The following is a 14,587-nucleotide window of genomic DNA, read 5'->3' on the forward strand; positions in this document are numbered from 1 at the left end:
CTCTGCCGCTGTGCCCCAATCCTGACCCACAGCCCCCTGCTATCCAGCCTGTGCCCGGGCGCTGCTCAGGGTGAGTGGGTGGTGTGTGGATTAACCTGTGACTAATGCAGACCTGGTTAAGGTTTCCCATCGCTGGGTTTATCTCCTCATCCTCTGTCTGACTATGCCGATTACCAGCCGCTTTTCCAGGAAAGGGGATTAGCAGCATTTAAGTGGGGATGGGCCCAGAGCTGGGGTGGGGGGAGGGCTGGCGTAACACCATCACTCACTCTGAGGTCCCCCGGGTCCTGCCAGTGGGGCTAGTAGGGTGACCAGATAGCAAGTGTGAAAAATCGGGACACTTTTTGTTTCTGGGTAGTGGGGGATTATAGTTGTGTATATGAGATAAAGCCCCTAATATGGGGACGGTCCCGTTAATACGGGGACGTCTGGTCATCCTAGTTGCCAGTTCTGGCAGTTTGATCGCAAATGTCACAATCATTGGTGTTTCCCATAAAGCCCCAGTTCCCGGAGTCCTGGGATTATGGGAGAGTCTCCGCTTCTTTTTTTTTTTGAATAAGAAAGTTTCTAACCCTGGCGGTTGGGAGAAAGGCAGGAAAACACGCCCCAGTGGCTAATCTTTTCAGCCAAAAGGGACAATCAGCTTGGCTGGCCCCTCCTGGCCCCGGTGTCCCAGGGCTGGCATCTCCCGAGAGCTGGAGATCCTCTCAAAGCCCGAGCTCCTGGAGTCAGGGGACTTTGGCGAGGGTTTCTGTATGGCCCAGGGCTTAGGGCACCAGCTAGAACATGGGAAACCCCGGGTCAGTTCCTTACTCTGCTACAGACCCTTGTGTGAGCTTAGCCTCCGTGCCTCGGTTTCCCCAGCTGTACAATGAGGGTAATAGCCCTGCCCTGGGTCGCGGGGCCATTGTGAGGATAAATACATTAAAGGCTGTGAAGCGCTCTGGGCCCTACGGAGGAAAAGGCTGTATAACAGCAAGGGATGACTTTTGCTCAGCTAATAGCTCTTGGGGGGCTCCGGCCCCAGGCTGCCAAGGAAGGGACCCCCCCCCCCGTTAGATCTTGTGATTTCTGAGCCAGACGCCTGATCTCCTGGCATGGCGGCGCTGGGTCCAGCCGCTCACCGCGTCCTTTGTTGTTCCTCTCCCAGATGGCCAAGAGGAGCTGCCCGATGCAACAGCCGAGGACCTGGTCCAGAGCGAAGTGATCCCGGAGCTGTCCTGGGAGCAAAGTGAGTCGGGAGGAGGGCGCGCTGGCCGGGCGGGTCCCAGTGGGTGACACCGGCCCGGCCGGAAGGAGCAAACACTGTGCAAAACTGGGGGTGGGGTGGGGGGACCAGCACGAAGAGATAGTGGGCGGAGAGCATCCAGGCCATACCAAATGGTGCCCCCTCCCCGCGGATAACCGGGGGCCCTGGCTCTGTCCAAAGGGGCTGGGATCTGGCCGTGTTACCCTGCTCCGTGGGCTCGCTCCCCTGCTTCATTAGGGGCAGCGGGTCCAGTTTGGGTCCAGTCCTGGCTCCGCCTAGCATCCCAGTGGGCCCGGGCCAGAGCCATACCAACCTCCCACCGCAGAGCGCACCCGAGCTCCCGGCCACCCGCACTGATGTGCAGCCCCCTCTGGGGGGGAGCTCAGCAGCTCTCGGCCAGGGATTTAGGGAGGCTGAAGGATTTGGCCCGGAGCCCAGGGTGGCCCCAGGGGGTCAGGATGGAACTGGGGAGACGAGCTGAGGAGAGCAAAGCTGCAGCCTCGCGTTTGCTGAGCTGGGAATGGGACAGGCTGACGGGACCCCCGGGAGGCCGGGCGGGGCCTGGCTCTGATTGCAGGCTTGTGAACTCCCTCTCCCTCCGCCGTAGAGCTCATCACCCCCATCCTGGTCCGTGGGGCCCCTCGGGACGGAGGCCCCGGCGTCACCACCTGCGGCGACGACCCCTCCTGCCGGGCCCAGCCCTGGGGTCACAAGCTGAACGACTTCCCGCCGGCCCGCCCCAGCGCCAGCAACATCGACAACATCTGCCTGGAGAGGAGGAAGAAGATGTTGTACGGGCCCACGAGCCTGCCCCGGACGGGGTTCTCCCACCTCAGCCGCCAAGGGGCTGCCATCAACCTCCTGGAGGCCGGCCTGGAGCGGTGCTGCGCGCAGGCTGAGCGCCTGGGCTGCGCGGAGAGCGCGGTGAGTCCCTGCGCCAGGCTCTTGGCTCGAGCTGCACCCGGCTGAGTTCTGGGCGGAGAGGGGGCGCTGTACGTCCGTACACCTGCCCTGGGAGAGACGGTCCCTGCCCCTCAGGCCAATGAGACAAAGGGCGGGAGGGGAAACTGAGGCACGGGGGTGGGCGTGACGTGGCCGGAGTCCGTGGCAGAGCCAGCAACTAAACCCAGCTCTCCGAAGTCCCGGCCTGTTGCCCTAATCACGAGGTCGCGCTGCCCCTCTCTCAAGGAAGGATGCTGTAAGGGATCACTGGGGTGGGGGAGAGGCTTCGGGATAGCTCAGGAAACAGTCCCAGCAATCCTGGGTGTGGGGGCTCTCCCCCACTGAGAGACCTAGAGCCATTCGCGGGGCTGGTGATAGGGCCTGGAGAGCCGGGCCTGGGTCCCCACGGCGGGCACAGCACGGGCACTGCGGGATTCTCTGGAGCGGGACCCCTCTCGCTATGCCAGGGGAGCGCTGTCTCCAGGGGCCATTCAGCCCTCGCCCTCTGGGCCGTGGCTGCCAGCCAGGGGCCAACTGTGTTGGCTGGGAGCCGGACAGAGACCTGGCAAACGCATCCCAGCAGCCGCCCGCCGCTGAGCTGTGGCTGCACCCAGCTCGGGCGCAATGGAGGGTAAGCCAGCCACCCAGAGGGCAAAGTGCTCCTTGCCCCGAGCCGGGACGGGTTCTGGGGTGGGTGGAGGGCTCTGGGTGGGAGGGACTCTGGGGCGCTGGAGGGGCTCTGGGCCCCCACCGGGACATCCCACTGACTGCCTCCCTCCCTCCCTCCCTCCCGCAGTGGAAGGAAGCCCTGGAGCAGTTCTGTGACGAGGAGTTCTCGGTGAAGACCAAGCACTACCACTGCTGCAAGCGGGAGGGCACCGACCGGGAGCTGTGCTTCGCCAGCGAGGCCCCGAACCCCAGCTACGTCCCTAACGCTGCCAACCCCGCGCCCCCCAGCCCCTGCCCATCGACCGACCCCGCCAAGTGCACGCCCGGCCAGCCCAGCGCCAGGCTGTGGCCCATGCTGCCCGAGATCTCCTTCCCGCCCGGCGAGCCCACCGCCAGCAACATCAAGAACATCTGCAGGCTGCGCAAGTTCCGGCCCGTCTACCTGCCCAGCGCCATCCCCACCACGGGCTACGGCTGGTTCCAGCGCCAGGCCCGCGCCCTCACCCGCCTGGAGAACGACTTCAAGAAGTGCTGCAAGAACGAGAACGTCAACTGTGCTCACGCCGCGGTGAGGAGGGGGCTCGGCACGGGGCCGGGGGGGGGGGACGACCCCGAGGGAGGGGGGCAGGGGGAACCAATCCCAAGGGGCCATTGGCGAGGGGGGGAGGCGTTTCCCCCGGCCCAGCCTCCCTGGGGCTGTTGGTCTGTGTTCAGTCCCGGGGCGGGAGGCGATGGGGTTTGTTACATTATGTTCTCTCCCCTCCCCTCCCCCCCGGGCGCCATTTTCATATAAAGCCCAGAGGGGGCTCTGCCTGGCCCATTTCTGTGCTGGCAGCACAGGAATGACTGGGGGGCCGGGCTGGCTGCGGCCCCTCCCCGGTTGTCTCTTTGTGCTGGGTACAGATGGGCGCTAAACAAACGGGATCCCGGGGGCTTTCCAGGCACCGGGAATATTGAGGGGCTTTTGGTCACACCTGGAGGGTCCCGGCTTGAGCTCAGGCCCAGCCAGGGAGACACTCCGCACCCCAAAGAGTTCAGCCGATGGCTAGACAAAGGCAGGGTTATTATCCGAGCCCCCGCTGGGGAAGTGACTTGCCCAGGCTGACCCACGAGGGCAGCGGCAGAGCTGGGAACAGGACCCAGGCGTCCTGTGGCCCACGCTGCAGCCTTAGCCGCCCGTCCAGCCTCTGGCAGGAGCAGAATTGTGGCCCCGTTCCCTCTGTACATGGCTTCTCTTGCTCTCTCCAGTGGGAGAAGGCCCTGGCTCAGTTCTGCAAGCAGGAGCTGTCGGTGAAGACCAAACCCCACCAGTGCTGCAAGGAGGCGGAAGGCAAGGCCAGGTTCAGCTGTTTCTCCAGCAAGGCCCCATACCCGGCTTACGATAAGGAGATCCAGGCTGTCACCCTGGGAGTGGTGACCCCGGCGCTCCTGGACACGCTGTGCGGGGAAATCAAGCTCTTCACCAAACAGTGAGTCTGACCCGCTCGGCCAGGGACCCGCAGACATTGACCGGGCCTCCGGGGGAATTAGCTTCCCCCGCTGGAAAAAGGGGGACGCTGAAACACGAGGGACTTGCCCAGGCTCACAAACGGAGCCAGCAGCAGAGCAGGGAACCCAGGAGTTGTCCTGAACTCTTAATCCCCATACTCCCCTCCCAGAGCCAGGAACAGAACCCAGGAGTCCTGACTTCCAGCCCCACCCCCGCTCTACCCACTAGACCCCACTCCCTCCTAGCACTGGGAATAGAACCCAGGAGTCCTGACTCCCAGCCCCCGGCTCTACCCACTAGACCCGTCAGGTAGGCTCGCCGTGACTGTTGCCACGTGTAATGCCGAGAACCACAGGGCAGTGCCCTATAGAAAGATAAAGGGGCCTGGGAAGGAATTAATCCAGCAGGTGGTAGAAAAACAGAGGCTTAATTTCTGGGTTAGCAGTTGGATTAGCGAGGCTGCAGCGCCACCTTCTGGCCATGAGGAGAGGTGCAACCCTTCCCCCCCCCCCATTGGGTTTTTTCCAGCCATGGTTTGCTCTAATTACAGGCAGCTCGTTTTCAATCCAACTTCGCTCCAGGCGAGCAGGCCAGGCATGAATGATTTAGCCAGAGTAGAATCCCATCCAGCACCTCTCACCCTACGCTCCCCACCACGTGCTCCATGCTCCGGGGCGAGCCTCACAGTGGGATTTTCCTAGTGCGAGGGGAATTGCTGGCAGTGGGGTTTTGCCTGGAGTGACGTCTGCAGGGACAGAGCCCAGGGTCTGGGCCCTGTCTGGAGGAACCTGATTATCGCTGGTGCAGGGTCTTTGCCCTGTGTCCAAGGAACAGGCCAGACCTCCAGCTGATGTAGGTCAGCGCAGCCCCATTGACTTCACCTATTTTGCTCTCTCAGCTGAACGTCCCGATGAGGAAACAGGCCAGGAAGATCCCACTTGCTGTCCAAGCCCAGGTGGCTCTATGGAACAGCAGTGGAGAACCTATTCTGGTCTCTGCCACAGATGTCCCTCTGCGACCTTAGGCAAATCACTTAAACTTTCCGGGCCAGATCTTCAGATGGGCTAAACTTGAAGCTTGTGGCGCGTCACTGAAATCTCCCCAGGCACTTTACAGGCTGGGTATGCTGGGTTCACACACCTGCCACCGAAATGCAGCCACCTCTGGGGAGGAATGCGGCAGCTGTTTAACAGCGCACAGCAACGTGATGCTGCGGTTTACAACAGGAAGTGCATAAGAATGCAGCATCCGATTGACTCCACCTGGAGAATTTAGGGAGGCAGGACATAATTCAGTGAGTTGGTATTTAAATGCGGTGCTGGGGGCAGCATCCCAATTGGATTCTCCGTGACTGCAAAAGAACAGGGTCTTAGTTTCATGTCTCCACCAAAAGGGGGCACCTCTGGCAGCGCAGCGCCCTCTAGAGCATGATGCTGGGTATATTCCAGTACTAGTCAAACAGGCTGCTGATTAGCCCAAGCCCTGAGCGCCACTCTCTTCTTGTTACTAGGAAACCAATCCCAGACTTCATCCAGAGCATCACGGAGCCTTGCTGCAGCCTTCAGGGTGAGGAGAGGACTCAGTGTGCAGAGAAAGAGGTGAGTGCAAGGGAGGGGGGGCTGTGGTTATCAAATAGACCCTGCTGTAGGCACACGATGTGGCGATGGAAAGGCTGGGGAGCCGTGGATCCCAGGCCTTCTGGCATTGCTGCCCTGGGCGGAGAGAGGCAGGATGGTGCAATGGTCAGTGCGGCTCCTCTGGGACTCCCAAGACCTGGGTTCAGCTCCTGCATTGCCAGACTCCCTGCGTGACCTTGGGCATGTCACGTCACTCTCTGTCTCGCTGGGCCTCAGTGCGGGTCGTGGTGAGGCCCTGCCTCCTGGCGGGCCTGGCAGGGTAAATACCAAGAGGTGCTCCGATCCTGGGAGCCAGGCAAGGCACTCAGCTAGAAGCAGTGTTAGTAATGGGAGAAGTGTCTACACACAAGTCCGCTCCGCCCAGGTCAAGGACAGCTTAGACCAGCTGAGGGCTGCTGTCCCCCGGGAGCTCACATTGGCCGTGGGGTGTGAAAAACCCACCCCAACGAGAGCCGGAGCTGTGCCGACCTCAACCTGGTGCAGACGGTGCCGGGTCGACCACCTCTCGGTGCCTAGATCTGCCACTGTAGCGGTCTAGATGTAGACAGACCCCGAGGCTTTGTGTAGTTTGTGCTCTGGGGGGGAACGCTACTGTCTCAGTGGCTCGTTACCCTCAGGGCTGCTGGACAAATTCACACCTCTGTCATTTCTGCTAAACCAAATCATGCTGCTCCTACGCTGGAGTGAGAGCAGCCGGGTCCGGACCGGCACTGGTTTGATTCAGGTTGGCTTAGAAAGCACCTTACCCTCCCCCCCGCGAGAGATCTGGCACCCCAGGGGCGGTGCATGAATCGCCGCAGGCGGACCTGGATATCTGGGTGACCTCATGTAACCCGGCGGCCTGTACCTCCTGCCAGTGCCCCCTAGATCTAAGTGTTAAGGTCATAGCAGGGTGGCACCACTTACCCTTGGACTCGCATGGGCTTGGCAGCGCAGCCCCCTTCTCTCCCGATCATAACATCTGGCTGGGAAACCCAGGCCTCCCCCGTTCTGCACGGCGCTCGGGCCCCCGACTTTCTGGGGTCGGAGCTTTGGTTTCCTCTGGCGCAAGGGTGTGAAAATGGGCTCTGGCTGGCTGGGGAAAGGGGGAGGCTGGAGGTGAGCCGCCCCGTGCACTGAATAGCTGGGGGGTTTTCTGTGCAAAGATGAGCCACCGCTTGTGTTATTTTGGAACGGGGGGGAGGGGAGGGGTGTCATGTGCTGCGAGTGCTCCCCTGGGGTGAGGGTGCAGGGAGATGGTGTTTCAGAGCTCAGGACATGCCCATAACGGGGGAGGTGGGGGGAGTTTATCCCCATAGTACAGAGGCAGGCAACTGAGGCACAGAGAAGGGAAATGGCTTGTTCAAGGTCATGCAGGAGACACTGGTGCCGCTGGAGGTAGAACCCAGGAGTCCTGACCCCTAGTGCCCTTGGGTGACTGACTCGCTGCGTGTCCCAGGCCTCGGCTCTAACCGCCTCTGCTCGCTGCTCTCCCCAGAAAGCCCGTTCCATCGCCGCCCTGTGCACCACCCAGAAGGACTCTTGGAAGGACAGGGATCAGTGCTGCTCCCAGGAGGAGGAGGAGGACAGAACCTACTGCTTCAATGCCAACTACCTGGACAGCATCTTCCTGGCCAGCACGGGCCTGGGGCAGGTCCCCAGCGAGCCGAGTCTGGCACCGTAAAAGGACAGAAAGAACCAGAACTGTCTCCCTTGCGCGTTCGTGTATCACTGAGCCCCCTTCTCCCCCGCGCTCCCCCCAGCGGTTTCCAATCCAGAGCTAGGCGGCCGCTGGCCGTTGCTGTCCTGGCCTTCGCTCTCTAAGAACGTGAGCGCTGAAGAGATGCTTGAGGGATTCCGCCAGCGCTTGGCTCCCTTCTGGATTGCGTTTTAACGCCGATCCCCCGGGCCCTGGCTCCAGCTGCGTTTCTCTGATCTCGAGGCAGCCAGCCCGAAGCTTCCTCGTCCGGGCTCCAATCCCCATCCCCTGGGGTGGCAACAACGGATGAGGCCAGGTTCTTGTGCCCCATCCCCCCAGCCCTGTATCCTGCCCGACCCCCCCCCCCCCCCCGCCAACCCCCCCCCCCCCATTGCAACCTGTGGCCCTCTCTTCTGCAACACGTACGCAAAAGGCACTTAACGTGGGTTGATTCCTTCATGGGAGAGCGAGGAGGCTTTGAGATGGGAGCTGAGTGGGTGGGTTTGGCCGCACCTAACAGCCAGCGCCCCCTACCGGCCGGCCTGGCACTTTCGGGTGGCGAGAGGCAGCCATCCAACCGGCTGGCTGGCGGCTCTCTGGAAGCGGGATACGGAGCAGCAGGCTCCAGCCCTGGCTGGAATCTGCGCTCTGGGAGCTGATTCCAAGCAGGGTGTCCAAGGGGAGCCGCAGTTTAGGTGGATTCAGCCTGAACCAGCCAGTCGGTCTCCTGGGAGAGCCTGGGCTTGGGGTTTTGTACAGACTGATGTGGGTGAGAAGCAGGGAGTTGGGGAGAGACGGAGGGGACTAAACACCCGAGCTGCTTCTCCCGTGAGCCGTCGGGCAGCTGGCCCTGTGGCCTCTACCCCGGGGGCAGCGTAGCTGGGAGAGTCCTTTTGCCCTTGATCCAATTTGCCAGCCCTGGGGGGAACCCAGCACCCCCCCGCTCTGTGCAGTGGGGGTCCCCATTCACATTCTCCGCTAGCGCCCGAGCTGGCTTTGGGGTGCGCAGGGCAGCGGGATCCTGATCTCCCGGCGGCTCTGTTGTGTCCCCTGCACTTGTAACCTGTGTTTGTACCTTAGCCCGGAGACTGTATCAACTCTTCTCTGCCAGAGGCTCTAGGGAGATTCCTAATAAACCTTTTTGATGAATAACCTGGACTCTCTCTGGTCTGTTCCCAGCCACCCTCGGGATTCCTGCTCTTTTCTAGCCCCTGTCGTGTACCTGATGGCAGGGGCAGGGCTCACACCTGGGCCTGCCTTTGCTGGCTGCTCCATGACATTTTCCTGGGTAGTTTTGCACAACGGTGCAGGGGCTTTATTGGTGAATTGGCTACACACGAGACCCCCCCTCTCTGCTGTGGGCCTGCCACCAGCCACGTGGGTGACGCACGGGGCTCGGAGTGGGGCGGTCCCACGTTCTGATCCTCGGGGCTCGGCTTCTAAAGGAACGTGACGCCATGTTTGGCTCTTTGCAAACGTCGAGCCCCCCAAGCGCCCCCTTTCTCCACCCTGCTACCAAGGTGGGGTCCTGTGTGTGTCCCATTCAGTTTGAGGGATTGATCCTGTTTCTCTGCATCATCGCAGCGGTGGGTGTCATGGTCCCTGACTTCGATGTGGTCTTCCTTAGCGGGAGCACCAGGATTCCTGCTGCCAGGATACAGCTGATGCGGGCGGCCGGAGCTGGGGCTGGACAGGGTGTAACTACGGGCAGGGATAGAGAGATCATGTTTGTATTAGGGTGGCGCCAGTTGAGAGCAGGGCCCAGGTCTGCCCAGACTCTGAGACAGTCTAAACAGACCGAGGGTGGGAGGGAAGAGAGAGCGGGGACGGGACTTGCCCAGGTCACCCAGAGGGTCACTGGCTGACCTGCGCTTAGAGCCCCTGGGTCCCAGTCCAGTGCTCCACCCGCTGGACAGCGCTGCCTCCAGCACCGTGCGGGAGGGGCGGAACGCCCTGGTGCAGGGAATTGTGGGGTAGCGTTGGAGGCGGGGTGCAAAGGGGGTGGGGGAGAGAGGCGACTCTGCACGTGCTTTGCCCCGGCTCCCCGGCGCGTGGGGCCGATATGCGCCTGTGCGTGCACTGAAGGGCTGGAGTGTGGCTGGTCGGGGGAGCTGGGTGACGTGCAGCCAGGCTGCCCTGCAGACGGACCCCGGGGCAGCTGGGCAGAAGAGAACTCCTGAGGGGGAGGAGAGCCCGCTCTGCTTTAGCACCAGGTGGCGCTGGCCCCAGCTGGCAAGAGGCACATGCCGGGCTCAGCACTTGCCCTGTTCCTGGCTCCACATTGCAGCGCTCGCCCGGCCAGCTGCCCGGCTCCACCTCAAGTCCTGCGAGACACCAGCTGCTCAGCCGAGGCCGCCTTGAGCAGATTGCGGAGAGACACCCGGGTCCAGCTGGGCCGGGAGCAAGCTCTGCCCTTCCATCCCCCCCCGCTGAGGCCTGGATTCTCTCCCATGCGTCTGCCCTGGGCCTGGGGCACCAGGCTCCCCCGCCTGGCTTGACATTCACACCTCTGTCCTGCTCCCCAGGGCTGTGGAAGATAAGACACCTGGGATATGGGGGTGGGAATGGGCAGGGTGGAGGGTTAATGTTCTTTTTTCTAAATACGGTGTCGAAATTGACACATTCCAACAGGAAATTTCAGTTTCGCCAAAATGCTATTTTCCGTTAGCCAAAAGTCCCGTTGGCAAATATTCCACCAGCTTTAATCATAATCCCCATGTTACAGGTGGGGAAACTGAGGCACGGACTTTCACAAAGGCCCATCTCCCCCACACAGATTCTTTGGCTGGATTCCCGTATGTGCATGCCTGCATCCTCGTCTGGATCCCCTGTGCGCACGTGTCCATGTGTACAGGTGCATGCTCCCCTTTCCTGGACTCCCCCGAGGTGAATGAATCTCTTGTCTAGATCCCTCAGTCCTTTTCTGGATTCCCGCACAGCTCCCTTTCTGGAAACCCTGCGCCTCTTGTCTGGATCTCTCCGCCCTTTTCTGGATCCCTGGCTGGATGCATGCACCCTCAGTCCGAATCCCCTGCGTGGCTCTCCTTTTCTAGATCCAGCCTTTTCTGGAGCTGCCCCCCACTTTCCTTGCTACGTGCCCCAGGTGCTACAGGTCCCTCTCCCTACTGCCCCAGACGCACAGAAGCAACAGTCCAGCTGTGGGGACCTCTGCCCCCCACATAGGTTGGGGATCGGCTGGCGTTGTGTGCGCGGCTGGGTTCACTCCCAGTTCAGAGAGCTTTGCTCGCTCCAGACGCGGGGGCTGCTAGTTCCCAGATGGGCTCTGTGTGTGTGTGTGTGTGTGTGTGTGTGTGTGACACACACACACACAGCTGCGTCTCTTCTGCCGCTGACCCCTGCCGCGGAGGTGGGGAGCTCTGCAAGGCCCCCCCGAGGTCATTGTTCGGGAGCGTCTGGTCCCTCCCCTGCCAGACGGGGGCCTTGACCGCCCGGTGGTTTTTCTTTTCCCCTGTGAACCCTGCCTTCGGGAGGAGGGCCATGCGTGTTATTGGAAACCCGGGGCTCAGCGGCTGCCTGTTTGCTTGGGCTGCCTGCCCGCCCGCTGGCTGGCCTCTCCCTCCGCCACCTCCCGTGTGCGGCCCAGGGGCCTGGGACTGTTTGCTTTAAACAAAGCGGGTGCCAGGTTTTCTCCTCCGCGCGATGTCCCGGCCCCACAGCCCCGACTCTCCGGTCACCCCTCCGCCAAGGGCAGGTACAGGCTGGGCTCGGGCGGGGGGCTCTCTGCCTCCTGGGTGCTCCTGGCCATGTGGAGGAGCCGAGCAGGCCGTGGGCACGGGGCGTCTGGCTGCTCCCAGGTCAGGATGGGTCACGCGGGTGGAGCAGGACGAGGCCTGGCTGACCCGGCTCGGCTGGGCAGCAGGTTCTGTGGAGCGAATTCCCAGCTTGGGTGGCAGGGCCCAGCTGGCTCCGCTTCATGCTGAGGGGGCTTGTTTGCCCAGCTCTGGATTGCAGCTCCCCCCGCACCCCCAAGTAGGAGACTGGCTGTCCCTGTTTGAGTCACCTGCCACTATTCACTACCCCCAGCGCTCCCCCCGGGCCTCAGGCCCTGGTGGGATGGAGGGAGCCAAGCTCCCAGCGCCGAGAGATCAGTGGGGATGGAGCCCAGTATTTACTAGCACCAGATAAGCCCAGGGGCAGCGCTGGGATTTCTCGGCTGTGGGTCACCTTCACCAAGGGCACTCAGCAGCCGCTCTGGCCCTGTGGCAGTCACATGCCAGGGGCGAGGGAGAAGAGACTGGCCTGGCCGAGGGGCAGGATGCTGGCCGAGGGGCAAGGACACACTGGGGAAGCAGCCACAGAGCCAGTTACGCCGTGCCCCGTCCGGGGGTCGCGCTCGGTTACAGCTGTGGGGTTTGGCCTAGGCTAATACATCAAGTGCTCAGTGGGCAGGTCCAGCCAGCAGAGATTACACTGCCGAGCGTAACAGGAGGTGTGTGCCAGTCGCTGGGACAGGACAGTCAGGACGCCCGGGTTCTATTTCCAGCTTTGCTAGTGTGGCCATGGTCAAGTTCCTTAACCCTGCTCCGTGCCTCAGTTTCCCCATGGCCCCGATAACACCTGCCTCCCCAGGGGAGCTGTGAGCTCAGGGGGCTGCTGCCATTAACAAACCCCGGCCCAACCTCCACGGCACGAAGAGACCGTAGGGCCGAGCACAGGGTAAAACCCCAGAGGGAGCCACAGCAGGGCGTCTTCCGGAGCCTGGCCACGCCTCCAGCCTGTTCAAAGGATGCACCTCTAGCATCCTGGGGGGTCGCTCCAGCCTGCCTGTCAGCTGGTGTAGTCCTAGCGCCCTGGTGCATGATGGGAAAATCCCCAACCCTCTGCTAGGGTACCTGCTGCTCCACAGTGAAACAGACCCGGGCCCCCTGAGGGCAGAGATGTTAAACTTTGTCTCTGTCGGCGTCTCACCTACCTCCCTCAGCCCTTCGTGGCCCTGGTGAGCATCCTGGCCAGGCGACGAGGGGCAACGCTTATGTTTGGCTTTATAGGTGCTGGGGGGGGCGTGACACATGGTTGGCTGGGCACAGATGGGCTAGTAGATGGCCCTGGGTGGCAAGTGGTGGACTCGAGGGCTGGGTGTAGCGAGTAAAGGACTAGTTGGCCTATTGGCTGGTCATGTACAAGGCTAGATGATGTTTCGGTATGGCATCGGCAAGGCCAGCTGGGCCAACTAGTCGTCCAATCGGGCAGCAGCCGGGCCAGCTGGGCCAACGAGGGGTCCAGTCGGGCAGCAGCCGGGCCAGCCGGGCCAACGAGGCGTCCAGTCGGGCACCTCCTCTGTACTATCTGGAAGCAAAGCCCAAGAGTTGGCTGCAGACCCTTGCAGACGTTAATTTGGTGCAGGTTATTTCCCCAGGTGGCCAATCCCTGCCTGCCAGGACAGCGCGTCATGTGGACAGGCCCATGGGACCGTGAGGCCCATGGGACCGTGAGACCCCCTGGTAAAATCTTGCTCCCCTGCAGCACGGGCCACCCCTGTTCATCACAGCCGCTGGCACTGCTGGGTTTCAGGCTCCTCCCCCAGTCGTGCTGCTGCTGGGTCCCACTTGGGGGCTCTTCTGGGGTGGGCTGGCCGTGGGAAATAGATTTAAAGGGACAGGACTGAGTTGACAGCTGTTTTCCTAAGGGGGGTCCTTTCCAGCAGGTCCATCCCCCCAGACCTGTCCCCTCCAGGGCTTAGGCCCCTAATACCAGCAGCAACTCCAGCCCTGTGCCAGGGGAAGCAGTGAGGGGGGGCTGTGGGTAAGTCCTATAGGGAGCTCGGGTTCCTGGCGCCCTCCCAGCCCCAGATCGCTGGCCCCACACCAGGCCACGTAAAGGAGGGGCAAGTGGCTGGTGGGAATCGCTCAGCGCCTGGCTCAAGCGGCGAGGGAGTGAGTAGCTGATGAACAGTGGCAAGCGGGCGTGGAGGGCATGTGGGGTGTGTGTAGGGAGACCCTCCCTGCCCCGGGGAGAGTGCCGCCGCTCAGCTGGGGTATAAAGAGGTTGCCTAAGAGAGGCAGTAGGAGCTAGTGGTTAGAGTGGGAGGAAACGGGAGGCCTGGGAGTCAGGCCTGGGGTCTCGTCCTAGCCCTGGGAGCGGGGTGGGGGCTAGTGGGTAGAGCCATGAGCGTCAGGACTCCTGGGTTCTATTCCCAGCTTTGTCTCCCTCTCTCCCTGGGAGGCCGCTCCAGCGGCAGTCGAGGGTGTTTTCCCTGCCTCTGGGAGGCCCACTTTGGGCACGTAGCAGAGCTGGGGATGGCACCGATGCAAGGGCCGGGGCAGCTGCAGGGTGTGTGTGGGGAAGGATGCAATGAGCCTGCAACTTCCTTCGTACAGGAAGGAAGACGAAATCTGCAACCCTGCCTGCCTAATGCCCGATGGCATCTCTGGCGATCAGGGATTATGCCTATGCCCCAGCCCTTCTCCCTGCACTCAGACGCCTTGTGGTCCCAGAGAGGTTTGGCTGCTAATCAGTCTGGAAGCCCCCAGGCCCAGCCGTGCCCTGCCAGCTCCCATCGCTGTGGGGAATGGACAGTGTGTGCCAGGCACGGCTCATCTGGCAAGAGACGCTGCGGAGGCAGACCCCCGTCCTCAGAGCCAGGCAAGCAGCTATGATCCGGTGGGTCGGGCCCGGGGCTTGTGAGTCAGGAGCCCTGGCTCTGCTGCGGGACCATGCCTGAGTCACCTCCCCCGTTGTGTGCCTCAGTTTCCCCTCCTGACCCAAAACGATGTTCTTTTACTTTTTGATTGGTAGAAAATTAAAAAAAAAAATTGCCCTGAACTGATTTGATTTTTTTGGACTTGGAAACCAAAACTCCCGTTAGTTTAAAAGCTTTGGTCCCCGGCTGAGAACAGCCCCCCCCCCCCCCGCCATTGTGCCAGGTGCTGCCCAGACAGAGCGTGAGAGAGTCCCTGCTCCAA

At 61.9% G+C, this 14,587-nt stretch overlaps 1 protein-coding gene across 1 annotated transcript in view; it reads left to right on the forward strand.

Annotated features, from left to right (window-relative positions):
• Window positions 1-8,021, forward strand: part of ECM1 (extracellular matrix protein 1) — a 15,278-nt gene extending 7,257 nt beyond the window's left edge. The window contains exons 2-7 of the mRNA XM_024210814.3: window positions 1,151-1,231; window positions 1,857-2,173; window positions 2,988-3,428; window positions 4,109-4,329; window positions 5,860-5,947; window positions 7,464-8,021. Of these exons, the coding sequence (XP_024066582.2) occupies window positions 1,151-1,231; window positions 1,857-2,173; window positions 2,988-3,428; window positions 4,109-4,329; window positions 5,860-5,947; window positions 7,464-7,649 (1,334 nt within the window). The 3' untranslated portion in view covers window positions 7,650-8,021. The remainder of the gene's footprint in view (window positions 1-1,150; window positions 1,232-1,856; window positions 2,174-2,987; window positions 3,429-4,108; window positions 4,330-5,859; window positions 5,948-7,463) is intronic.
• Window positions 8,022-14,587: the final 6,566 nt, after the last annotated feature.

The sequence above is a fragment of the Terrapene carolina genome, unplaced genomic scaffold, assembly GCF_002925995.2.
Source record: "Terrapene carolina triunguis isolate 2854851 unplaced genomic scaffold, T_m_triunguis-2.0 Scaffold227, whole genome shotgun sequence".
Classification (NCBI taxonomy): Eukaryota; Metazoa; Chordata; order Testudines; family Emydidae; genus Terrapene; species Terrapene triunguis.